This window comes from Ictalurus punctatus, chromosome 20 (assembly GCF_001660625.3).
Source record: "Ictalurus punctatus breed USDA103 chromosome 20, Coco_2.0, whole genome shotgun sequence".
Classification (NCBI taxonomy): Eukaryota; Metazoa; Chordata; class Actinopteri; order Siluriformes; family Ictaluridae; genus Ictalurus; species Ictalurus punctatus.
This window is the reverse complement of record NC_030435.2, coordinates 19,541,874-19,567,587: the sequence shown is the minus strand read 5'-3', so window position 1 is coordinate 19,567,587 and position 25,714 is coordinate 19,541,874. Positions and strand designations below refer to the sequence as shown.

Genomic DNA, 25,714 nt, shown 5'->3' with positions numbered 1-25,714 from the left:
AAAAAAAAATATGGACCAGCCAAATTCCCCATAATGTCAAAATAGTCAGACATTTCTATCCTTTTGGGGATATTTTGACCCCACCAAGATATGAAAACATGCCCACACAGAGAGAGACAGACAAATACACACACACACACACACACACACACACACACACACACACACACACACACACACACACACGTACACTCACATGCACACACACATGTCTGAGACTATGGGAAAATATTTATGAAGTCTCTCAGCCACACCCTCTCCATACAGCCCAGAAACTGTCGCCATAATTTGCAGCTGAAGGCGACATCGTGCTCTGGGCGTTAAATTATAGTCTGCATGATTCAGTGTGTCCTATATCTTGTAGCACACAAGCTTAACCATGTTCTCTCCGTTGTAGAGGACAAATCAACTATTTATCAGCGGCCACAGTGAAATGTTTGTTCCCCCGTTCCGTCTTTCTTTTGGGGAGAGCCAGTACGTCAAGTTCATTGCGCTTTCTCTCCACCGTCATTCTTTCTCTCATCAACCCATCCCCCTTTCTTGCGGATTAGAATTCATTAGCAATCAAAGAGCCTCTGTAGAACTCCCGCTCTTAATTACCCACTCATTTGCATTTGTGCATATTAATGATTGCAGACTTTGCCGCAGTGAGGCAGAGGGCTTAAAGCCACCTCGTCGTGTGTGTGTGTTCAAGAAGGCCGCAGGGCAAAATCCACACAATCACTCCGAAATGCAGCCAGCCTTCATTAAAGCGACCAAAGTGTGGATATGGTGAGGTATTAGAGGCTGTGCATATGAGAACATCAGACTAAAGCAATTTGGGGGTGTTTCATTAAGGCTGGTGGCTTCAGTGAGAAATACCCAGTGTCAACATCTCAACTCAACAATAGGACATAATAATAATAATAATAATAATAATAATAATAATAACAATAATAATAATAATAATTAGTGTACTAATGCTAATAATAACGGAATAATGTGTAAATAATAATAGCAAAGTATATAATAAAGTAAAACCATACAATGCACACAGTATCTAAACAGTGCTTCAATAATGATTAAAAAGCAAACAAACATTCGTTTAAAGCAAGCGTGATAATGAACCTGCAGTATTTTGAAAGAAATGCCCCACATTTCTACCATCATGATGTCATTTAAGAAGAAATGACCCATTTCAAATTCCTAAAAATTAGAGCACGCATTTTGAGCTATGCTAGCTGTTCTATAAGGCAGCACAGGTCGAAATGACAATTTTGGTCATGTCAAAAAAATTTATTTTTTTTACCTGTAGTAAGAAATATATATGGCCACCACATTATATTAGGTATAAGCTCCACCCACCTGGTGGAATCACTTCATGTCATATCTCCCCATAAAACTGGTTTCCTAATTCTCTATATATGTCAGTTTAAGTGTTAACACATGACATGCGTTGTAGGCTGACTGGCATTTCCAAATTAGTGTGCGATTTTGCCCTGCGATGGTTTGGCATCCTGTCCAGGGTGTCCCCCGCCTTGTGCCCCAAGTTCCTCGCGATAGGCTCCAGGCTCCTCTGTGACCCTGTGTAGGACAGCATAAACAGTATGGGAAATGGATGGATGGATGGATGGATGGATGATTTCCAAACACAATTTTCTGACAAAAAAGAAAGAAATGTTTGCATGCCAGTAAAGAAAGGAACCTATAACGTAACAGACCACTTTTCAGACTAAAAAAAAAATAATGAAGGCGTTATCTATTTATCTATTTAGAAGAATATTGCAGAGGAATTTCCCAAAGTGTTGATTAATGTTGGGTTTATTATTCGTAAAAATATTCGTATAGTGAATGGGTATTTGTTAATTAAACAATAATAATAATTTTAACAAACAATAATAATAATTCCAACAAACATGTCTTGTGAGCAGTGAAATAACTATTTTAATTCTACATCAAACATCAAAAGACTGGATTTTTAAATGTATGCAAATATATGCGTATTTAATTAGACGAGGCCTGATTTGCATAAATAAATGTTAATTTTTGAAAAAGTTCCAATACAAAAAAATACAAAAAAATACTTGTAAGAATATTAGCAGTCAACTGACAGAGAGGGATAGTGATCTATTGTCTTAAATTTTTTTTACCCCATTCACTTGTAGTGTCTTGCCATAGGCCAAGTAAATATGTAAAGCAAAAGCCAAATTCAGATTCTCTAATAAACAAGTGGACATTCTAATCACATGATGTATTTTGCACATGATGTCAGTAATAAGGTTGCTGCTTTATAGATTTGTTAGTCACGAATATTGATCGTGTGTGGTGGCAGGAATAATCATAGCTGACTCCTCACAGCCCAGACACTCTGAACCAGCCTTGTGTTTCAGTAGATTTTTAATATGGCTCACCATCTTCCTCTTTCTGTCGAGTCGAGTAGCCACTTGCAGTAGAGGAGGGTACAAAGCAAGCGGATTTTTCATTTGTACTATATCTATGTTCCTATGACAACAAAAATGATGAACCAGTTTCTTTTCAATTTCCATTTCCTCTGAGCTTTATATTATGCGAACTAATCAGATTCAAACTATGATGTGTCATAATTTGTCCTCACTATTTCTTTTTTTTTTTTTCTAGCACCAGATAAGTATGCAAATCCATATCCTCTAACAGGAAGTAGTCTAGGAAGGTGATAGACTGTTGTGATGTGTCTCTCACAAGGATATATGCTCACTTTTTTTTTTTTTTGGAACACCATACTAACACTTGGTTGTGGATTGTATTCCACAAGGTGTTGGAGACATCTCTTTGAGATTCTGGTCCTTGTTGACATTATTGCTTCACACAGTTGCTGCAGATTTGTGAGCACCTAAACAGTGCGTTTTTTTCTGATTCAGATCTGGTGAATAGGGAGGCCAGTGAAAGTACACTGAACTCATTCATGTTCATGAGTCATGTTTGTGTATCCAGCTTGAGAAGACTTGGGTTTTGTGACAACGACACATTATCATGCTGGAAGTAGCCGTTATGAGATGGGTAAATTGGGGTCATAAAGGGATCAGCAACAATACTCAGATAGGCTGTAGTGTTCAAATGACGCTTGATTGGTATTAAGGGGCTACATGTGTGCCGTGAAAACATTCCCCATACCTTTACACCACCGCCACCATCCTGAACTGGTGTTGGTGCTTGGGTCCATGGATTCATTCTGTTGATACCAAATTATGACTTTATGTCATCTGCATGACAGAGCAGAAATCGAGATTTATCAGACCAGATAACGATTTTATCAACCTTCAATTGTATTTCAACTGAGCTTTTACTTACAAGATTGTTCTTTGCTGGCAGGAGTTGACCCCAACTTAGTCTTATATTGTTGTAGCACATTCACTTCAAGGTTGCCATGTTGTGCATTCTGAGATGCTTTTCTGCTCACCATGGCTGTAAAGAGTGTTTATTTGAGTTTCCGTAGTCTTCCTCTCAGCTCAAACCAGTCTAACCATTCTCCTCTGATCTCTCTCGTCAACAAGGTACTTCCACCACAGAACTGCTGCTCACTGGGTGTTTTTTTGTTTTTCACACCATTCTATATAAACTCTAGAGACTGGGGGTGAAAATCCCAGGAGATCGGCAGTTTCTGAAACAGTCAAACCAGCCCATCTGGCACCAACAACCATACCACAGTTAAAGTCACTGAGATCCCATTTTTTTTCACCCATTCTGATGTTTGATGTGAACGTTACCTGAAGCTCTTGACCTGTATCTGCATGACTTTAGGCATTTCACTGCTGATACATGATTGGCTGATTGGATAATTGCATGAATAATAAAGTGGACAGTGATTTTTAACTGACTAGCATAAGTACTTACTTACATATCCTCTTTGTGCCCTTTAGGGTGCATAAGGCCACTCTTCTACCCCTTTTATTCATTTTTCCAAGATTCCCACCCGAGTTCTTGCCTTTCTTTCATAGCACATCTCCTCCAGGTGGTCCGGGGCCTTCCTCCTCTCCTTTGCCTCATTGGTGCCCATGTGATCATACTAATTGGTGCAGTACTATCCAGCTGCAGATCCACAAGCCAATGACACAACACCACTAATCCTACATAAGTACATATGATGTTGTGCAAGAGTTAACATAAGCATTTCCTGAAAATAAAAATGTAAACATAATTAAGTAGCATCAACAAATCTTCTATAAATAATAGTGATTTCTTTTCACGAATAATATTAACCTAACGTTAATATTACCTTCCTTATCAACATTAGCTACCTAACATGCTTGCTAATGTTTCTCACTACAAGATGGTGTTTTTGTTAATGCTAGCTAACTCACAAGCTAACTTAGGTTTTTTACATTTTACATAGCAAATTTTACATAGCAAAGAACATCCTGAAGATGGAAACTTGCCATATGTTCTTCCTCGGCCTGGTTAATGTATATGTTACTGTGGGGGTCAATTTTGGGGATGCTACTTAGCTTATGGTTTTCAGTAATATCTGGTTATCAGTGTACACAAATGCAAAATCTGAAAAACAAAGTATATGGCTAAACCTGCTAAACAGTCCTACCTTATTACTGGAAAATGTAGTTAGTCATTAGATATCTGAGGCTAAGCATCAAGACACAATCAGCCTTTTCACAGTGTGAAATTTGTCATTTGAAAGTCAACTGTTTACATGTGAAAAGCTTAATATGCAAGAATAATGTCAGTTTCAGCTGTTTTCACTACATCCACCTAACTTATCCAAAATTGACTAGCTAACACGAATCACTTGCTTCTTAGAGCAAAGTTATCTAATGGTTAACATGAAGTAAGTAAGTAACTAACTAATCCCAACTTAACAATTGGTTTTCTAACTTGTATATAATGTAAATAATATTTACAAAGTTGACCTGAATAAAAACTTTATTAATCTGGATCATTTTAACCAATTTTTCTTTTAGCCACATATGCCCTGCTTTATTTATATCCGCTACACCCTGTGTAAATCTTCACTTGAGAAAAAGTAAAAATGATGTCCTAAAGGGTAACACAAAGAGGAAGTAGACTAACCATCACATGAACACTTTCTCTCCCCTCAGTACATACTGCACATCTTTTTACTATACATACCTTAATTAGGTTACTTTTTTCATAATTTTGTAATGTTAATAAAATTATTTTCTGTTCTTTATATGACAGGAATACATGTTGGCACCTACACCAAAAGAAGTCCCTTTTACACTATGTACATGGCAAATGAAACATTGTGATTAAGCTGGCCTGGTATATGAAAAGGCTTAATGAGCACTGGCCCCTTGTATTTGAAAATGTTAGGAGTTGATATGAACTATACAATACAGGATTAACCCCAGGGGTCAAAACACAACCAAAAACACATGAACCTGTGACTGTGACCAAATCATTTTTGGTCATATCCAACTTCAGAACTGTCTTTCGCCCCCTGCTGGTCAAAATAAGACAACGCAACCTGTCTGTATTTTTCACTTTGTTAGAGGGACCAATGTAATGTGATGCAAGTGAATTATTAAAGGAAATAAATCGGTTTTTTTTTTTTTTTTTAAGAAAAAAAGTCATTGTGATTTAAACAAGAACTTCAATCTCTCTCTACGCACTTAGAGGAAAAAAGTCTTAAACAGTCTGACAGTAAACCCACTTGACGATCATTCCCACAACTGAAAAGATCAGCATCAACATACATTCACAAGAGTTTTATTGAGACAAAGGCATTAAGCCAAATACATCGTTTCTCTTTCACGTCAACAGGTCTGAAATCATGTCTGATCAAACAGTGCTTGAGGTGAACATTTTGTCATATACTTTATATATTAACTGTAGCATGTGATCTAGGTCCAGATAAAGACATATCTATACAATTATTTACTTAATATAAGATTCACCTGAGACGCCTTTAACTGATGTGTGCCTGCATGCATGCATATATGTGGATGTGAACATATACTTGAAATGTTTATTTTTTTTTTTAAATTTTCTGTTGCTCGATTTAAAAATACCGGATAAAACTCGGCCAACTTTCAGCCGGGCAGCATGAGCATCCTGGACGATGGCATGTACACAGACTGCTCTGGAAACAGGTCCTGTGTGCAAAAATGTGGGTGTTCAAAGAAAAATTCCAGCAATTGTAACCTAATCACTACCCGCCAATATCTGTACAGCAAGTGCCATTACAACACGAGAATTTCAGCACTTTAAAAAGAGAACAGAGAATCCGTTAACCTAAAACTCATATATAATCAGACGAAAATTTAAACCATGTCTATATAATTCAAGTTCAACACTACAACCATCACACTCTAGCAATAAAAGGTCTTGGGTTGAGTCATTAAGGTCTTATTACAACTATTCTTATGCAGTTTCATCCCACTTTCTAAGAATTAAAAGTCTTTTACACTTGTGCTGAGCAGGTTGGTAACATAACCACAAATTCATCCCACTGTTAATGAGAAATCTAATGTAGATGTAGTGGAGACAGCAAACATTGGACTTGAAACTCCAGAATGAAATGCAGCTATACGATGTGGCGTTACGATGGAGACTTGGCTCGGCTGGTTAGTGATCTATGAGACGACGTTTGCGATGACAACGATGGTGGTATCAGCATTATAGATGAAGCAAGAGCTAGATCCCACTGGCATTAACCAAAGTAGAAAACCAAAAACCAAAAACAAAACATGTTTACTAAGGACATCACTGAAGATCACATGCTAATTATAAAAATGTAATATTCAAGCAGATCAGGCTGGATTCTTCTTTCTGTTTGTTTCTCTGTATTGGGAAACATGTTTAATTTCTATTTCTTGTCTGTGGTAATCATATGCTGCAGATCTAGTAGAGAGATATTAGGTTAAAACATGCTGGAACATTTCTTTAAGAAAAAAAAAAACAAAACAAAACAGAGCATTTTTTTTGTTCAGTTATTCAGTCGTCCGGGTGGGTGTGCTGGGTTGGTTGAGCCCCATGGTTTTACACAACCAGCCTGCAAAGTCGATTTCTTCCACTTCCGAGCGTTTAATAAACGTGTGGCTCTGTGGAGAAACACAAAAAAAAACGCCATTAGTGTTGCTCTGAAAAGGAAACTCACTCACATTCAGGTCTAAATTACAGATCTAGCGAGTTGGCCAGTGCAAAGATGTCCATCATACTCACCATCAGCATCTTCAGGTCTGCCCGGTCTGCAGGATTTTTGATTAGACTAGAAAAGACAACAGGCACTCAGTACATCTGAAAAAACACTTAGTAATCAGCGCAAAGCAGAAAACACTATACTTTACCAAACTACTATGTAAGCAAAGCTGGATATTCACCATTTGGTCACAAAGTCCTGGAAATCTGCAGTGAAAACTCCATGAGGCAGTTTAGGTGGAGGCTGTGTAGGAATAACAGAAAATTAATTTAAAAAAAGATGTCCACAACTTAATAGTCGTGTGTTTATGAGGGATCAAAGCAAAGACACATCTCAGCTTTCCTCACCTCATTGACTATGTAGTCCAGCAGCTCAAATATAGCCATGACAGGGCCATGTCCTGAAGGATAGAAAAGCCATTTGATTAAAAATAAATAAAGAAAATACATTAAAAAACAAAAACAAAAAAAACCCCTGTACAAACAGTAAGGAAGCTATTAAGATGAGGTGCACTACTGACTAATGTTTTCATTGCAATACAGCTCCAAAATGAAACATTTCAGGGAATCTGAACTATTGTGATAAACATGGTTCAAAATATTTATTCTCGTATTTTGTGTGCGTCATACCACTGACTGGCCTTCCTGGAGGTCTGGGACGTGGGGAGGTGGTCTGTGTTTCTCCCTCCGCTACAGGTCGGCCAAAAATGGCCTCAAGTTCCTTGGCATCAGGCGGAGGGATGGGGTAGCGCCCGATGGAGAGCTCCACCAGAGACAGTCCCATGCTCCACACATCTGACTGCACCGAGTAATGAGTCCCCTGCAGTCTCTCGGGCTTAACCATACACAAGACACAATGAGATTTTTTTTTTTTCTTTTTTCCCCCATTTGAGAACATGTTCACAAAACCACACCCTGTGAAGTCGATCCTGTGTGAAATATTAAGCTGTTAATATCTGAATAGTAGTGTTATGAGCATCTTAATGGTCATAAGTTCAGATTACACACTTACAGACATATATGACCTTGTGCCTACGAAAGAATTGGCCATGGAGTCGATGAGCTGACCGCTCACTCCAAAATCACACAACTTGATCTCCCCTCTTGAGTTCACCAGTATGTTTGATGGCTTGACATCTGTAAGGGAAAAAAATATTACTTAAAATGAATGCTGAAAAAAGGAAGCTAACCAAAGGAAACAAAAAGTTTCCAAGAGATATACGTTACTTCCCAAGGAATACAATGGCAAAGGTTCGGTGAAGCTCAGTTTTAAGCAAATGACAGATTGCCACATTGGTTTTAAACCAATGATGCAAGAGCCTAGTGAACAAATAATCCCGTACAAATTACATCACACTACAACTGTGGTTCTGAATTTGCAGTACATACTTGAATATTTTAAACACCACTGACAAAAAATAAATCAATTAATCAATAACTCCCCTTACACTTCCATTATAGTTTCAAGCAAAATGATTCCTTGTCTTTAAAACATCTTTTTACCTCGGTGCATGATCTGATGTTTTTCTCGAAGGTAGGCAAGACCTCTTAACACCTAAAAGACAAAAAAAAGTAAGCCTGAGAGGTCTTCAATGTGCAATTCAGTATCTGACTATTTACACCATTTCATAACAGGTACTTACAGCTATGCTGACTTTCCCCAGGATTTCTTCTGGAATTCTCCGAGCCTCTTTTAGTACTTGATCCAGAGAACCTCCATCCTGTAGCAAGAAATCATAGACGTTCATTCACTTCATCATCACCACTTCATCTTGCCTCACAATCTCCTATCCCTCCAACCAAAACAGTTACTGATTCACTCACTCAAGCACTATTAGCATCTATATAATAAATCTGCTACATATGAAAGGGATGATGTGTAGATTAGCAGATGAGGTTGAGGTCTTGCACTCGGAATCATCAGCAGATTTCATAGTATGGTGGTTTTCAAAGATTCTAATGGTTCATCACCACACAAACATACTCACCATGTGCTCCATGCAGATACTGATCTCTCCATCGCTGTAGAAAGCACCGTAAAAGCCCACTATGTAGGGAGAGTTGCATTCATGCAGGACTTGCAATTCTCTAATGATCTGGTTCCTGATTGCTGGTTTGATCTCAAGATGAATGAGCTAAATGGAACAAAGAAAAAAAACAAACAAAAACAAACTTTGAACCATGAAGCTTGTACAAACTTGAGCCTTAACAGAACTGTGGTTAGCAGTACAAAAACAGGACAAATAATTGAAAATATACTGGGCAAAAGTAACAAGTTTTAAATCAGGGCTCTTTCTTGCTCCAAATGGTATAAGGCTTAAAATTCAGGTTTTCATTATAAATATACAAAATCATGTTGGGTGGCCGATTTTTCAGTATTCTTTATTGTCAGCTTTGGCATCAAAACAAGGTCAAATATTTTAGATCTTATACATAATACAATAATATGTAAACATACATAACACAATATAGCCTTAGTGATAAAATGCACATACTCAGCTGTTAACAGCTTTGATTGTCCCAAATGAAAGCATTTTCCTATAAAGCAGTATGAAACTGTACCGATGCGATTTACATTTCAATTAACCTATATGACTATATCAGTGCTGCTCTAAACTAAAGGTGGTTCCAGTACATCTGCTTACTCAGCCTGCTACTGAGACAATAATCATTTAGCCAAACTGTATTGCTTCAGATGAATCCATGCATTTTCTGTACTGCCTGATCCTATGCAGGGTCACAGGGAGCCTATCCCAGGAAACTTGCAGCACAAGGTGGGGGACACCCTGGATGGAGTGGAAACCCAAATCTCGTACACATTCACAATTTATAGATGCCAATTAGTGGACAATGCATGGCTTTGGACTGGGGGGAGGAACCCCCAACCCAGGACGTGTGATGCAAACATGCTAGCCACTAAGCCACCCTCAGATGAATCCCAGAGTTAAAACTTCGGTTCTTGAATTCACCTCACCTTTCTGGCCATGATCAATCGTGATGGCTTATGGCAGACTTTATTAACCACGCCACCGTTTCCTGCTCCCAGCTCACAGATACGCTGAAAGTCATCGTCCTTCAGCTCTCCTACTTTAGCTTTCTGCGTGAGGAAAGCCTCCAAGCGTTTCTTCTGCTGCTCGTCCAAGTCCAGCTCCCCTAGTTTCTTCTGCAGGGTCTCAAGATAGGCTCTGACAAAAAAAAAAAAAGCACACACACACAGATCAGGTAAGAGGTAATAATAATTTACATTTATTCATTTAGATTTATTCACTTAACAGATGATTTTATCCAAAGCGACCATCAAATGAGAAAAATACAAGCAAAGTAATAATAATAATAATAATAATAATAACAATAATAATAGAAGAAGAGCAAGAAAATAAAAATGAGACAAAGGCAATGATTTCATTCTGATGAACAAATCAAATAAAAAGATGGAGAAGATGCAGAAATGACGATTAAGAAGAAAAATAAAGTTAAAGAAGAAGAATAAGCCGAAGACAAAGAAGACGATGAATAATAAAAAATAATCATCAGAGGAGCAGGAAGACAAATAAGACGATAAGATGACAAATAACTAGAAGAGGAATAAGAACAAGAGGAAGAAGAAAAATAACAGAAAAACTAAAACATCAGATGAATAATAATAAATGATCGATAATAAGACAAACAAGCGGACAAATGATAAGATATAAAACAATAATACAAAGAAGCAAAAGAATAACATTAACATGAAGATGACTGATACTAATACAAAGGAAAAGAAAAGAATAACACAAATAGAAAGAAAATTTATTATTATTATTATAATTATTGAGCAAAAGTGAATCCAAATGCACTTACTCTGAAGCAGCCCCTAGATTTGAAGCTGTGCTCTGAGCTTCTCCGCTGCCTCCTATGATTAAAGGGACTGGTCTTTTTTTGGGAGCCATGTTCAACTTGACAATCTTTCTCAATCCTTACAAGCATCACCACTAGATCCACATTATACCGCAAGTTCACGTTGTTTCAACGCTAAAGAGAGCCGAAATCTGAGTTTATCTGTGAGGATCAGCTCAGCAGCAGGTCGAGCTAACAGGTGCTCCAGGAAGACGCCCGTCTCTTCAGTCGTGTGCTAGCTAGCTAACTGTCCTGTCTGCACCCCAAAGCAAACTTCTAGCTAAACAGTAAACGCAGTAAGAGTAAATATAAATATAAACACACGACAGAAAGCTATATCTACAGCTATTCTGAATAAACACCAGCGCGTCAGGTAGCTAACACGCACACACAACCGTGTTCGCTTCCTTTAAGGCTTCTGTCAAACTTGCTACAAAAGCATTTCCTTCGCCAAGTGACACACTGGTACTAGCCATGTAAAGCTCACATAAACCCAAAAGATTTTTAACGAACAACCCCTTAACAAGAATATATTAAATTAAATCAACAAGCTAACGTTTCTCTGGAAACTCAATGAATCGCGCGCAATTCTAAAGACTGCTACCGACGAGTTAGCGGTCGTCGTAAGACACATAAACGTTAGCTCTTGTGGGAGTTGACAACACCTTTAAATGAAATAAATAATAGTTAAATAACATTAATCTCCCCGTGAGACAAAATCCGTTAGTTACCAGGCGAATACAGTCGCTAAATAAGCTAAGAAAACAGCTAGGCTTAGCGATTTAGTTAACTAGCCAGCTAATTTGCTAGCTACGTGCAGGGCGCTAACTAAGGAAGCGTGTAAAATCTCGCGATACTTCAATGAATGTTCTTCATCACTCGAGATTTCCTTCAGTGTTGTGCATCGCTGTTTATCTCACATAAATGTATTTATTGGGTCATTTACAACCCAAAGAAAGCACGTTATATAAAACACGTCAGTGTTTTGTAAGTCACAAGTCTTGGTTCAAATCCCAAGTCAAGCCTGATAAATCATAAATCCTAAATGTGCTCTTTACCATTTTAAGGCCGGTAATTAGTGTAGTAAATTTATACAACCCAAGCAGGCTTTTTAAAATTGATGTTCATAAATTTTCTAGACAAACTTTAGAATTCAGTGGAAATATATGGGTATTTGAAAGACACAACTTAATATTCCAGTTCAGTTTCACATAAGATGAGGTGTAGACTATTTTCACTGAGTGTACCCATCCATCTCAGCTGAATGTTGACCTTGGAAAGGACGTTTGATGCCGTCACATCGCTGTGAAAAAGTATTTGTCCCCATCCTGATTTCTTCAGGTTTTTTTTGTATATCGCTTACTAAATTGTTTCAGAAATTAAAACAAAATCTAAGATAAAACAAAGGCAATCTGAGTAGGGTTGAGGTAAACATGAATTCTGCTCTCTACCAGAAAATCCTAAAGGAGAATGTCCGGTCTTCATGCAGCAAGACAATGATCCAAAGCATAGGAGTCCACCTCTGAACGGCTGGAGAAAAAAAAGAAGAAAAGAAGCTAAGTTAAAGTTTTGGAGTGACCTAATCGAACTCCTGACTGATCTCCAGTTATCCGAAGTGTTTGTTTGCAGTTATTGCGGTTAGATTTTCACATGGGTGATAGGTGTTGGATGACTTTTTTTTGCTTCAATAAAATAAAAAACTTTATTGTGTATTTACTCAGGTTGCCTTTGTTTTGTGTTGTATTTCGTTTGACGATCCAAAACTATTTACTATGAGATATACACAAAAACAGAAGAAATCAAGCAAATACTTTTTCACAGCACTGTATGTTTGTGGCATTACAATTTGTTTATTGGAACTAAAGGACCCAAGTGTTCCAGCATGATATTGTCCCTGTGCAAGTAGCTAATACATGCTAAAAAAAAAATCAGTAGGAAAGGAGATTTTCTGAAGACACTTAGAAGAGAATTATAGCAGAATTGAAAAAGGAAATTAAGGAATAAGACTAGAAAGACTGGGCTGTTATTGGAAAATAATAATCCATGTGTAAGGCTATTCCCATCCCAAAGCAGAACACCGTCCGAAGTGTGTATCATTTATTATAAATAATTTTTTATAGAAATAAGTCTTTGGCCATGGCACCACAAACTATTTACATATTTACTAAATAGTATTCATGTTTTTTAATATATATATAATTTCTATTAAGAACACAGAAGCAGTGGTGGAGAGTAGTCTGAAAATAAAAAGTTACTTGTAAATATCAGTGATTGACGGTTGAGGACATCGGCTCACTCGAGCTTTACACACTGGTAATCAATTGACCAAACCTCTATATGTGTAATTTACATATAAAAATATAAATATCAATAAATATAAATAAAGCCACTACAGATGTGGTCTTGAGGGTAAGGCAGTGAATGTCATAATATACAATCCACATCAAATGTTACAAAATACATACCAGAAATTTACACCAATCAGTCAGAACATTAAAAGCACCTGCCTAATATTGTGTAGGTCCCCCTTGTGAAGCCTAAACAGCTCTGACCTGTCAAGGCATGGACTTCACAAGACCTCTGACGGTGCGCTGTGGTATCTGGCACTAAGATGTTAGCAGCAGATCCTTTAAGTCCTGCAAGTAGTGACGTGGGACCTCAATGGTTCTGACTTGTTTGTCCAGCACATCTCACAGACGCTCAGATTGAGATCTGGGGAATTTGGAGGCTGAGTCAACACCTTGAACTCTTTGTCATGTTCCTCAAACCATTCCTGAACAGTTTTTGCAGTGTGGAAGGGTGCATTATCCTGCTGAAAGAGGCCACTGCCATTAGGGAATACCGTCACCGTGAAGGAGTGTACTTGGTCTGCAACAATGATTAGGTAGGTGAAAAGTGTCAAAGTAACATCCACATGATTGCCAGGACCCAAGTTTTCCCAGCAGAACATTGCCCAGAGCATCACACTTCCTCCACCAGCTTGCCTTCTTCCTGGTGTCATCTCTTCCCCAGGAAAGTGATGCACATGCACCCCCGGCTATCCACATCCAGTAAAACAAAACATGATTCATCAGACGAGGACACCTTCTTCCATTGCTCCATGGTCCAGTTCTGATGCGCACATGCCCATTTGAAGATACTTTCGGCAGTGGACAAGTGTTCAGCATGGGCACTCTGACCAGTCTGTGGCTACGCAGCAAACAAGCTGTGATGCACTGTGTGTTCTCACACCTTTCTAACATAGCCAGCATGAACTTTTCAGCAATATGTGGAAATGGACCAGATGGGCTAGTCTTCACTCCCCATGTGTCAGTGAGCCTTGGGCAGCCATGACCCTTTTGCTGGTTCACCAATTGTCCTTCCTACTAACCACTGTGCACCAGGAACACCCCACAAGACCTGCCATTTTGGAGATGCTGACCCAGTTGTCTAGCCAGCACAATTTGGCCCTTGTCAAAGTCGCTTGATCTGACACTCACCCATTTTTCCTGCTTCCAACACATCACCTTTGAGTACTGACTGATTACTTGCTGCGTAACATATCCCATCCCTTGACAGGTGCCATTGTAATGAGATAATTAACGTTATTCACATCACCTGTCAGTGGTTTTAATGTTATGGCTGATCAGGGTTTTTTTGTTCCATCAATAACAGAAAAAGGAAAAAATAAAACACCCATACAGATATAAAAACAAACCTTTATTTAACCTGTTTGGCAGTTTGAGTAAATAAAAAGAGAAACAAACAGAACAGTAAGAAATGAACATATACAGTATACACAATACTGGAGTTTAGAATGAATATAATTTAAGAACTACAAAAATACATAATTTGCCAGGCATCACTCATGTCTTCACAGGAATGTTGCCTTTGGAGAAGCACACTTTCATTTTTTACATGCGTCAAAACAATCTCTTCTGTCTGCCTGGCCTCACCACCATCCTCACTGTCAGATGAGCACCGAGTTAGATCCACAACATCTCGTACCACAGAATTCTCTGTAGAGCAATTGTTAAACAGAAAAATCTAATGAATCAAAACAACTTAAATTCCTAAAATTTATACCATCAAAAACAAATGTGCTAGATAAAGTCATTTCAGAATTGAATTGTGGTCCAAGGCTGAGACATATCATTAGTTTAGAATCTTAAAGGAGCTGTTTGTCATTTTTTAGAGCTCTCTGCTATCTTGGAAAACACTGACAAAAAAAACAAAACAAAACCAAACATTGTATGTCTGGCGGAAAAAAAAGGACTGAGCTGAGAAAAACAAAGCAGCTAGTATGATCTGTAAACAGAGCGAAATGTTATGTTTCTTACAGGTCTAGAAACACTTTTACACATTACAGACTTCCCCTTTAAGATGAAGCAGGCCTTACTGTGGCTGAGTGAGGAGAGATCTGTGGCTTTGCTGCGCTCTTTTTCCTTTCCCACTGCTCTCCAAGAGCCATTAGACAGGTACTCAATCTCCTTCAAGTCCTTGTCTGCGCACTGGAGTATGCTACTCAGCAAACTACACAACAACAACATCCATCTTCATCATCCTCTGCCACCGCCACTAACAATCAACAGTGTGGTCAGCAAAATTCGACACTTTCACTCTCTCTGGTGGTTGGTTGGTGTGTGTGTGTGTGTGTGTGTGTGTGTTAGGGAGCACCATCTGTTCAACATCTCAGCCCCCTGCCCCCCCCCATAGAAACTGGACCTTTAAAATGTCTAACAATGGGAGACAGATAGTGATACACTACACACTCCTTACCTCAGATGTATGAAGCAAAAGGCACCTTGAATTGGCTAAAATGTCTGTTTTTCCCCTTTAAATAGCTGGTGTTGTCAGCCATGACAAATGCCTCTGGAGTGCTCACCTGAATGGACTGTCACAAAAAAAAAAAAAAAGTGTCTGTGGGGAGGACATTACCCATCGATCTGTAGAGTGTCAAAGAGGGCAGGCTTATGGCAGACAGGACAAGTCCATGTAGGCTTCCTCTCGTTCATCTGCAGGTAGAAGGCTGCATCGAAACACTGCAGGTGGGCACATGTCTGCGCTCGACAGGGGGTAGACATGCGCATTTTTGCCAGCTGTTAAGACAGACAGACATGCTTAAAATCTCAGATCGGTTTCCAATTTTCTTACGTTTCAGTCAATATCAATACATCACTAAAAAACATATGTAGTGGTCTAAAAAAAAAGCAAAACAAGATGTTGCTAAAAAAATTGGCAAAACCTTCATAGCTAAGTGGGATTTCCTCACACACACTGAATGTAGTGCTTTGATCAAATTGTAGGGTAGCTATGTGCTGTAGTGAAATGGAGATGATTTGATTGATTTCGCTGCACTGAGAAAAGTACATAACATGTTGACTTGAAACGCCCCTTCTCTTCTCACTTCTAAGTCTAAGAGCAGATTTTAAATTCTATCATTTTAGTAAAAGCTAAAAACACAGCTATATAACTTCAATTCAATTCTACAAGTGTTGCACCTCAAAGTCTCATGAGACAGATGCAAGAGAAACCAAAACTATTCAACTCTCCATACTCAAAGCAATACAGTAATAAGCAAATCCAGATATTTAGTCTTTCCTGAAGGTTTTGTGCCATTTCCTGTTGCTACAGTGATAACTCAGTGGTTTTCTGAATGTATAAATGATACATATTTAGAGATTAATTCATAAAACCATTCCAATGTTTGGCATACATGTTTAATTAGACTTACTTCACATTTGTGCTTATGCTAATTGCTCATTCGCTACAGATTGGAAATAGCTAGAAGCCACCTACAGTACAAGTGAAATCTTTTGAAAAGAATACTAAAACAATATCTCAAGAAAGCTAAATTTATTAATATTATTTTTATTTATTTATTATTATTTTTTTTTTTACAGATATTCATGTTACTTAGCTGCAACTTCGGTTTCCATTTTGAACACTTACAGGACAGGTAAGGGACACTTGCAGCCCTGTGGTGGCGATCTCATTCTCAGGATTACTGCGCAGCTTCTCGCAAACTGTGAACCAGAGTAAAAGCACAATTTGGGAAGAAATTGGGACCAAAAAAAGATAAAATAAATAAATAATAATAAAAAAAAGGACCATTGACAAAGTACGATGGGAGGAACAGGAGGTCATGTTACACTAAATTGATCAACAACAGAGTGGTGTGATATGGCCCAATACAAAGCAAAATTGATTATCTTCCAATAGCAGCGTGTCCTTAAGTGTTTTATTCCTCCTGAAATTTGTCAACAATTACAACTTATTAATGAAAGAAAAACCATCATGCTTGTTATTCATTTTTAATTGTGTTTAATGTTGCAGAACGTCCAAGAAACAAGTTCCTCATCATCACTCGCACCAATCAGCCAGAACATTAAAACCACCTGCCTAATATTGTGTAGGTCCCCCTTGTGAAGTCAAAACAGCTCTGATCCATCAAGGCATGGACTCCATAAGACCTCTTAAGGTGTGCTGTGGTATCTGGCACCAAGACGTTAGCAGCAGATCCTGTAGTCCTGCTGTTGTGAGATGGGACCTCCATGGATCGGACTACAGATGCTCGATCAGATTGAGATCTGGGGAATTTGGAGGCCAAGTCAACATCTTGAACTCTTTGTCATGTTAAGCCCAGGTACGCGAAGCACATGCACCCGGCCGTCCACATGATGGAAAAGAAAACATGATTCATCAGACCAGGCCACCTTCTTCCATTGCTCCATGGTCCAGTTCTGATGATCACGTGCGCATTGTGACGGTGGACAGGGGTCAGCATATGCAACAATCTGTGATGCACTGTGTGTTCGGACTCCTTTCTATCATAGCCAACATGAACTTTTTCAGCAAGCCGTGCTACAGTAGCTCTTCTGTAGGATCAGACCAGATGGGCTAGCCATCACTCCCAGCATGCATCAATGAGCCTCATGCACCCATGACCCTGTTGCTGGTTCACTGGAAATGACTTGAATTGTTCTAGAAATGTTCACTTGCTGCCTAATATATCCCACCCCTTGACAAGTGCCACTATAACAAGATAATCAATATTCACTTCACCGTCAGTGGATTAAGTTTATGGCTGATTAGTGCATGTTACAGCAGCTATAAACAGTCATTGTCTCACCAGCGTCTCTTTTTAAAAATATGTTAAAAGTTGCAGGGACACCACAAAGCCTTCTGTCCTGAAGAATCACATGTTAGAAAACTAAAAGGTAAAGCTTTACCTCTGACTGTTAAAAAGCACTGACCCTGTAGACGGTCTCGAAAACCAAATCAGCAGTGACATGATTTTTAATCCATTTATGTCTGCCATATATGTCCCTGTGTAAGCTGTTACTATAGAAATGATAATGTATTAGAATGAGCCCATTAATGAAAACCTTGCAGCTGGAACTATAGTCAGAGCTGATGTTACAGAGAATTGAGCATCAACAGCATTGTGAGGGAAAATTAATTGTAAAATTCAATCCGATATGAATTCAGGCCACTCACCTTTTTGTCTGCAGCATTCTACACTCTCCACTCCATTTGTCTGGAGCTGTGTCAACAAATCTGCTGAAGAGAACCCCTTCACCAGATATATAGCCATAGAATAAAACTAAAACACACATGTACATAAACACACACAGAAAGAAGAGAGATTATGAGTCATATCTTTCAATTTTTGTATTTTTTGAACAATGACAAGACTAACATGATCAGAAGAACCAGTGTACCTTGCCAAAGTTATCCCAGAAGACAACAACACGATTCATAGTGGTCTGTTTCACAAATGGTGTGAGATTGATTGGACGACAAGGTTGAGAAGGCTCCAATCCTTTTTCACTGGAAGAGTAGTGAGCCTGATTGTAAGAAATAATATTACGTATACACATGGTGTTTATTATGAAAGGAATTGTTTTATTACTAAACAATTCCTTGTCTTTTTTATTTAGAAATTTTCTGGTAATGTTTTATACAAAACCATAAAAAGCTAGATAAAAATACGGCTACCCCATCACTGGCGTCCAAGCACAGGAAATTCATAAGGTAAAATGCAGAAAGCCTATTGGGCATTACCAGTCATGTTTTTATTATATGAATTTGCCTATATTCCCTGTCCCAAATGGTGCCCTCATTTGAGCATGGCACTGTGTCTGTGGTTGGGCCCTTAATTAATATATGCGCCATGGGCAAAAAAAAAGAAAGAAACAAATTCAAGCAATTTCTTTAAGTTTTAATGCATTTAAATGCATCACTAATATGCAGGTCATCAAGAGTTACCTGTACAGGACAGGGATGGCCATTAACCACAACAGTAATATTTGGTGGATACTGATCATCTTCGACACCAATACTCTCTGTGTAGCAAATTCTGAAATGCACATAACATGCTATCTCACACACAAACACACCCTTGTGATTAATATGGGGTTTAAATAGACATCATTTTGGATTATTCATTTTTAATAAGTAAGCAACCTTGATGTGAAATAAAAGGCCAAGAACAGGTACTTGTTATTGCTGCTATAATCACACTACTCACCAGCAGGTACAGTCTGATTCATAAGATTAGAAGATTGAACCTCCAGAGTGCAAACTCACCTGAGCACCACTTGAATGGACATCATTCCAGCTTTGGTCCTTTTGAGCAGTGAAGGGCCATGAGAAACAATTAGAATAGTCATATTTAACCCAACAACAATCTTCATATTTAACTTGGAACAACAGCAGAATCATTCCTGCGAAATTCACCTTCTACCAAATACATGTACATCCCTCAATTCAGGATGTTCTTTTAATAAAAAGTGGTAAAAATCAGTTTCCTCATTTGAGGAAGGACGTAACTTACTGATGGTTTTTGATCTGAGCTGATTGTCTTCTAGTCAGAGAAAACGTGATTACGTTGGTCTGTGGAAGAGTTGCAAATGTGGGCACTGGGAATGAATGAAGTGAGAATCAGAAAAGAAATCAGTTCATTATTTAGATGCTATTTAAATACTACATTCAAGATATTCGCAAGTATAGAATGATGCTAGCTGCACCATGAAGTCAAGCAAGGGTTTTTTACCCCCCAGCTAAATCCAACGCACATAAACCAGCATGGAATTCATGTTGGTCTAAGTTAGCAGGGATAAGACTGATTGGTTTGATATAAACAGATAGAATGCCCATCTATGTATTTGCAATCTGAATGCAGTGCCCTCTACTAATATTGGCACCCTTGGTACATATGAGCAAACAAGGCTGCGAAAATTGGTCTTTATCATTTAACCTTTTGATCTTTTGTTTAAAAAAAATAAATAATAAAAAATAAAAAATATTCTGCTCTCATGGATATCAAACGGTTGCAAACGAAACATGTTTATTAAAAAAAAAAAGTTAAATATAGGTGTGCAAAATTATTGGCACCCCTATGAATTCATATGAGAAAGATATTTGAAGTATATTTCCATTGATATTTAATTGTTTTAAATAAAAAAAATAAAAAAATAAAATAAAAAAAAAACACTCGGGGTGACTAGGAACAGGAAATTTTTCAACCATGACTTCCTGTTTCATGGTGGTATAAATATGAGGTAACACATAGGCCAAATTCCCTTAGTCACTCATACGAATGGGTTAGACCAAGGAATATAGCTGTGATGTGCAGTAAAAGGTTGTTGAGCTTCACAAAATGGGAAATGTCTAAGAAAATAGCAGAAGAATTGAAAATGCCCGTTTCCACCATCAGGTTAATAATTAAGAAGTTCCAGTCAACTGGAAATGTTATGAATCAACTTGGAATAGGATGCGTGTCTATATTGTCTCAACGCACTGTGCAGAGGATGGTTCGAGTGGCCAAAACATCTCCAAGGATCACAGCTGGATAACTGCAGAAGGTAGTTCCATATTGGGGTCAGAAAGGCTTCAAACTACAATCTGAATTCACCTACATCACCATAAGTTGTTTGGAAGGGTTTCAAGAAATAAGCCTCTACTCTCCTCCAAAAACAAACTCAAGCATCTTCAGTTTGCCAGACACTACTGGAACTTCAGATGGGTTCAGGTTCTATGGTCAAATGAAACCAAAATAGAGCTTTTTGGCAATAAAGCCCAGAGGTGGTTTTGTGCACACAGAGAGGAATCAAGATGGAAAAGTACCTCATGCCCACGGTTAAATATGGCGGTGGCTCTTTTTCTGCCAGAGGACCTGGACATTATGCTAGGATACATGGCATAATGAACTCAACAGATATTAAATGAAAACCTAACTTCCTCTGCCAGAAAGCTTAAAATGGGCCATGGTTGGACCTTCTAGCAGGACAATGATCCAAAACATACATCAAAAGCAACACAAAAACGGTTTACTGACCACAAAATCAAGGTCCTGCCATGTTCATCCCAGTCCCCTGACTTGAAAACCATAGAAAACCTGTGGAGTGAACTGAAGAGGAGAGTCCACCAGCATGGACCTCGAAATTTGCAGGATCTGGAGAGATTCTTTATGGAGGAACCGTCTCAGATTCCTTGCCATGTATTCTCCAACCTAATCAGGCATTATAGGAAAAGACTCTGTTAGCTAGAGGTATTATCTTGGCAAAGGGAGGTAGCACAAAGCATTGACTAAAAGGGTGCCAATAACTGTTGCACACCTATATTTAATAAAGATATTTTTTAATAAACCTGTTGTGTTTGCAATTGCTTGATAGCCATGAGAGCAGAGTATTTTTGTGATTTTTAAAAAAAAAAGAAAGATCAAAAGCTTAAACAATAAAGACAATTTTTCACAGTCTTCTTTGCTCATATTTACCAAAAGTGCTAATATTAGTGGAGAGCACTGTAGCTTCTGAGCAGTCATGGGGTCTTGCTTCACTTGGAGCTTCCACTCGTTTCTGCTATTCAATCTGACACCACGACCAAGGCAGAGTTTTGGTTCCAAATGACGGACTTGTGGTCCTCATTTGCAGGTGCCTGTGAAGTTTCAGAGACCACAACATACCCCATTTCTTATTCTGGGGTACAAAAAAGGTGCTCACGCTTTGGCAAGGCCTGCACAGATACTGAATGAACCTCTATGACCAATCACAGAGGATGGAGCTTTTGATAGCAGAGAGCAATATGGCATCTGCAACAATAAAGCCAATGTCGAAGAACTAGTAAAATAAATGTGTCTTTTGTCATTAATTGACCTGGTATTGGATTGCCAAATATCACCAAAGTGAAGACATTAAGGAGAACTGCCTGGCTTAAGGCACCATTTGAAACAATACATACACTTGCCCATTAAGTGAATACTTAAAGAAGACTACTTTATTAATATCTCCACATTTCAACTAGTCATCAGGGCAGAGGGAATATGCCTAAGCACTATACAAAACTCTGCTGCCTTTAATAAGACCATAACACAACTAAAATTAAGCAGCAATCATAAAAACAAACCAATTCATGGAAACTGTTCAAGACATCAAAATTTTAAGACATAATTGCTCCGTGATGCTGCTGCTGTACCTAGAGATACAGGAGCAACGATGGTCTCCAGAATTTGATAGAATGGAAGCTTGATCATGTGCACTTCAGGTTTAGGAACTGGCCCACAGAATTCCTTGGGATGATCAGTCGCCACCTCTACAGCAGTTTGCATGGTGATAACCTGGGAGCGTCTACTGTTGGCTTTGACAGTGTAGTGACGGTGGTCATAGAGCTCCTGGATAGCAGAGAAAAGCTCTGGATGGAAGTTGTTATGGAGGAGCTCGATGGCTCTCTGCACTAGATCCTTCTTCAGCCCTCTCTTGTCCTTTCCCATAACGGAGAGGAGAGACCGCAGCTCGGTCACCCTCAGGCTCTCCACCATCACCTGCAGAAGTATAGAGATTGTCCAAGTTAGTAGTAAAGTGCTTTACACCACCTTCTCAACTTCTGTTTATGTAGGGTCCTTAAATAACCTTAATAACTTAAGCTTTTCATGAAAAATATATATATAAATGGTCCACAAAGTCATCATTATGACTTCATATAATTCATTACATGTCAAATGTGTCGCTTAGTTTGTTTAATGACATTTTATTGGCTACAATCTGCTACAGTGTGAAGCAGGATTAACCAATCAGGATCAACGAGTAGAACAGATTTGATAAGATAAAGGTATTTTATGGCAGTGTTATTAATAGGGCAAGATAGGTTGGTTAAATAACAATTCGGTGCCATCACCGATCCTACTGCTGTTTGACATCCACCCGAAAAGCACGAGTGTGTCGCATTAGATCATGTACTGTACAGATTGTCCTGTGATTTTATTTTGTATACTTTCTCAACCCCGCTGAAATTAATTCCTGGTTACACTACTAGTGCTGCCATAAGTAAGGAATAAATCATTGCAGGTGTGCTGTTATAGGAAAATAATCAGCACAGTTGATTATTTTCCTACAGAACATCCCAATGCGTTTTATTTTTTGAGATAACTCAAGTTTTTCCTTCTATGAAAACTCCATTATAACTGGATATAATTAGGCTCAACCGCACTCAAGCCAATCAGGACAGCCAGAAACCTTGGGGTGATTTTTGATGACCACTTGAACTTTACAGACCACAAATCAACAACTGCATGGTCCTGTAGGTTCAATCTGTAAAACGTAAAAAGAATAAATGAATCAGACCCTATCGCACTGATCATGTCACACAGCAACAAGTCCAGGCTCTTGTTATCTCAAAACTGGACTACTGCAACACACTAGTCCTGGGCCTCCCAGCCAGCTCCATCAAACCCCTTCAACTGATTCAGAATGTGGAAGCACATTTGTTTTCAACCAGACCAAAAGGACCCACGTCACACCACGCTTTGTCTCCCTCCACTGGCTTCCAGAGCCTTTATGCTCATGTACAAGACCTTATTTGAAACAACACCCCCTTACCTCAACACTCTCCTTGAGGTTTATGTTCCTTCACGCAATCTCCAATCAGTTAACGACCAACGCCTGGTAGTGCCTACACAGCGATACCCGAGGTCCCTTTCCAAAACCTTCAAATTGACTGTCCCTTAGTGGTTGAATGAACTTCCAACAGCAAAAGACCCATGTCTTCCATAAACACTTATCTAACCTCTAACTTGTCCCACCTGCTCTTACTGTGCGTTCAAGTCCTCCTGGGAAGTTCATATTCACGAGTTTGGGAAGTCGTAATTATGACATCAGGTGTGTTCAAGTCACTCTGAGATGTCAGAGCAAGATGGTGACGTACCTTCTCTTAACTACAAAAACAAAATACAGCAAGGTTTTTAACTCTACTTCTACAAAATGAAGAACAAAGAATGCACATCAGCAGTGTTCTGTTTAAAAAAAAAAATGTTTTAAGTCAATTTACAAAGCCACTGTAAACTTTATGGCTACTTAATTATACCTTAACTGTACAACGCTATCGTATTTTGTGCAGGCAATTAGCTTGTTTTATTGTAAATAAAAAAGCAAACACATAATAACTGAAATCAGCATCTGAGACGAGTGAACATTCAATTTCAACAAATTTACCGTCAACTACTGACGCAACGTCTATAGTCCACTGATTCCATCATATTTACTTACCGGCACGGACCCAACTCCGAAACGCTGAGCTCAAAGAGTTTCCCCACTCATAATTGCGACCAACAATTGTGGTGACGTTCAACTTGTAAATAGGATCGTTTCGATGTGACTTGAACGCACTGTTACACGTCTACTCTGTGCACATCGCTCTTCTGGCACACAATCGGAAATCTTGCACGGTAACACGACCTGTATTATTCTCTGTGCTTGTATTTCCTCATTTGTAAGTCGCTTTGGATAAAAGTATCTGCTAAATGAATTAAATGTAAACGTGTTGGCCATGTCCCCCTGTGACGTCAGTGTGGCACACAACCACTAACTTCTCACAAGGATAACGGAGCCAGCCAACCAACATTTTAGCACCAGAAACCCTAAACACATCACAAATATTTTGATCTAAACATATTTAACGTGTGGGGATGAGTTTTCCTTTAAGGCTGCCCTGAGAAGTTTCTCAGAATTCGGGTTTAACAGGGTACAGATATTTCTTTCCCCACAATCCTTTGCGAGTTTTGAGTTACTAACATTATGTAAATCCTGATTTGACACTCTCTATTGTGGCTCATTGAGGACTGAGGAGAAGACAGATTTTTCCCCACTTCATTAAGTAGGCCTAGTGATTAAGCTTCAAGATGGCGGCTAGGCCTAGGGTTTAGCTTGTCCGTGTTTAAAAGAGCATCTGTTTACACATCAACTCGAAGTGGTTTTGCGTTGCTGGTTTTAGCTGAACAGTTCTTGTCACTTTAAAACATTTTCAACAGCTTAGAGCCTAAAACATAAGAAAAGAAAGAATGTTTAAAAGTAAAAAGTCACGAAGAAAACTGTAAGTCACGCAGAAATATCCATAGAAACATACCGTCGCTTCCAACAGCTGGCCCGCCATTATTATTTACTTTACTTTCACACACACAAAAAACTTGTTTCAATTACAATAAACCGATTAAACGCCAATAAAGCGGCCTCGCACAGTCATCAATAAATGTAACGCCAACTAAGCCGAGGCTGGTGAAATCCCAAAAGGCACTTTATTGGACAAATAGGTCACCACGCAAGGTGTAGAAGTCCATTATATCATACCCTAATGCAGTGCACTTATATAGGGAGAAAGAAGAATTTGGGATTCAGCCAAAGACCACATGGTCAAAGCCTGCTGAGGTGGTTAAATTTGGGCGTTGTTAATAATAATA

General features: G+C 38.6%; 2 protein-coding genes across 3 annotated transcripts; both read right to left on the bottom strand.

The window, feature by feature from the left end:
- Positions 1 to 6,665: 6,665 nt before the first annotated feature.
- Positions 6,666 to 11,072, bottom strand: map2k2b (mitogen-activated protein kinase kinase 2b). The gene is given in 11 exon segments (NM_001200393.1): positions 6,666 to 7,031; positions 7,153 to 7,198; positions 7,311 to 7,372; positions 7,477 to 7,529; positions 7,759 to 7,963; positions 8,141 to 8,265; positions 8,632 to 8,683; positions 8,772 to 8,849; positions 9,117 to 9,263; positions 10,103 to 10,313; positions 10,969 to 11,072. Coding segments are annotated over 11 exon segments (1,179 nt in total). The 5' UTR covers positions 11,058 to 11,072; the 3' UTR covers positions 6,666 to 6,920.
- Positions 11,073 to 14,682: 3,610 nt separating this feature from the next.
- pias4b (protein inhibitor of activated STAT, 4b) lies at positions 14,683 to 25,610 on the bottom strand. 2 transcript variants are annotated; one of them, XM_017495098.2, is made up of 11 exons: positions 25,384 to 25,610; positions 22,462 to 22,807; positions 19,823 to 19,907; positions 19,576 to 19,614; positions 19,255 to 19,345; positions 18,708 to 18,833; positions 18,484 to 18,589; positions 16,936 to 17,009; positions 15,922 to 16,082; positions 15,383 to 15,516; positions 14,683 to 15,002 (listed from the first exon to the last, which is right to left on the bottom strand). In XM_017495098.2, exons 1-11 carry the CDS (start codon positions 25,408 to 25,410, stop codon positions 14,812 to 14,814), a joined length of 1,380 nt encoding a protein of 459 aa, XP_017350587.1. In that variant the 5' UTR covers positions 25,411 to 25,610; the 3' UTR covers positions 14,683 to 14,811. The 2 variants fall into 2 exon arrangements, with proteins under 2 accessions (XP_017350587.1, XP_017350588.1); XM_017495099.3 differs by lacking the exon at positions 25,384 to 25,610 and adding an exon at positions 24,065 to 24,179.
- Positions 25,611 to 25,714: the final 104 nt, after the last annotated feature.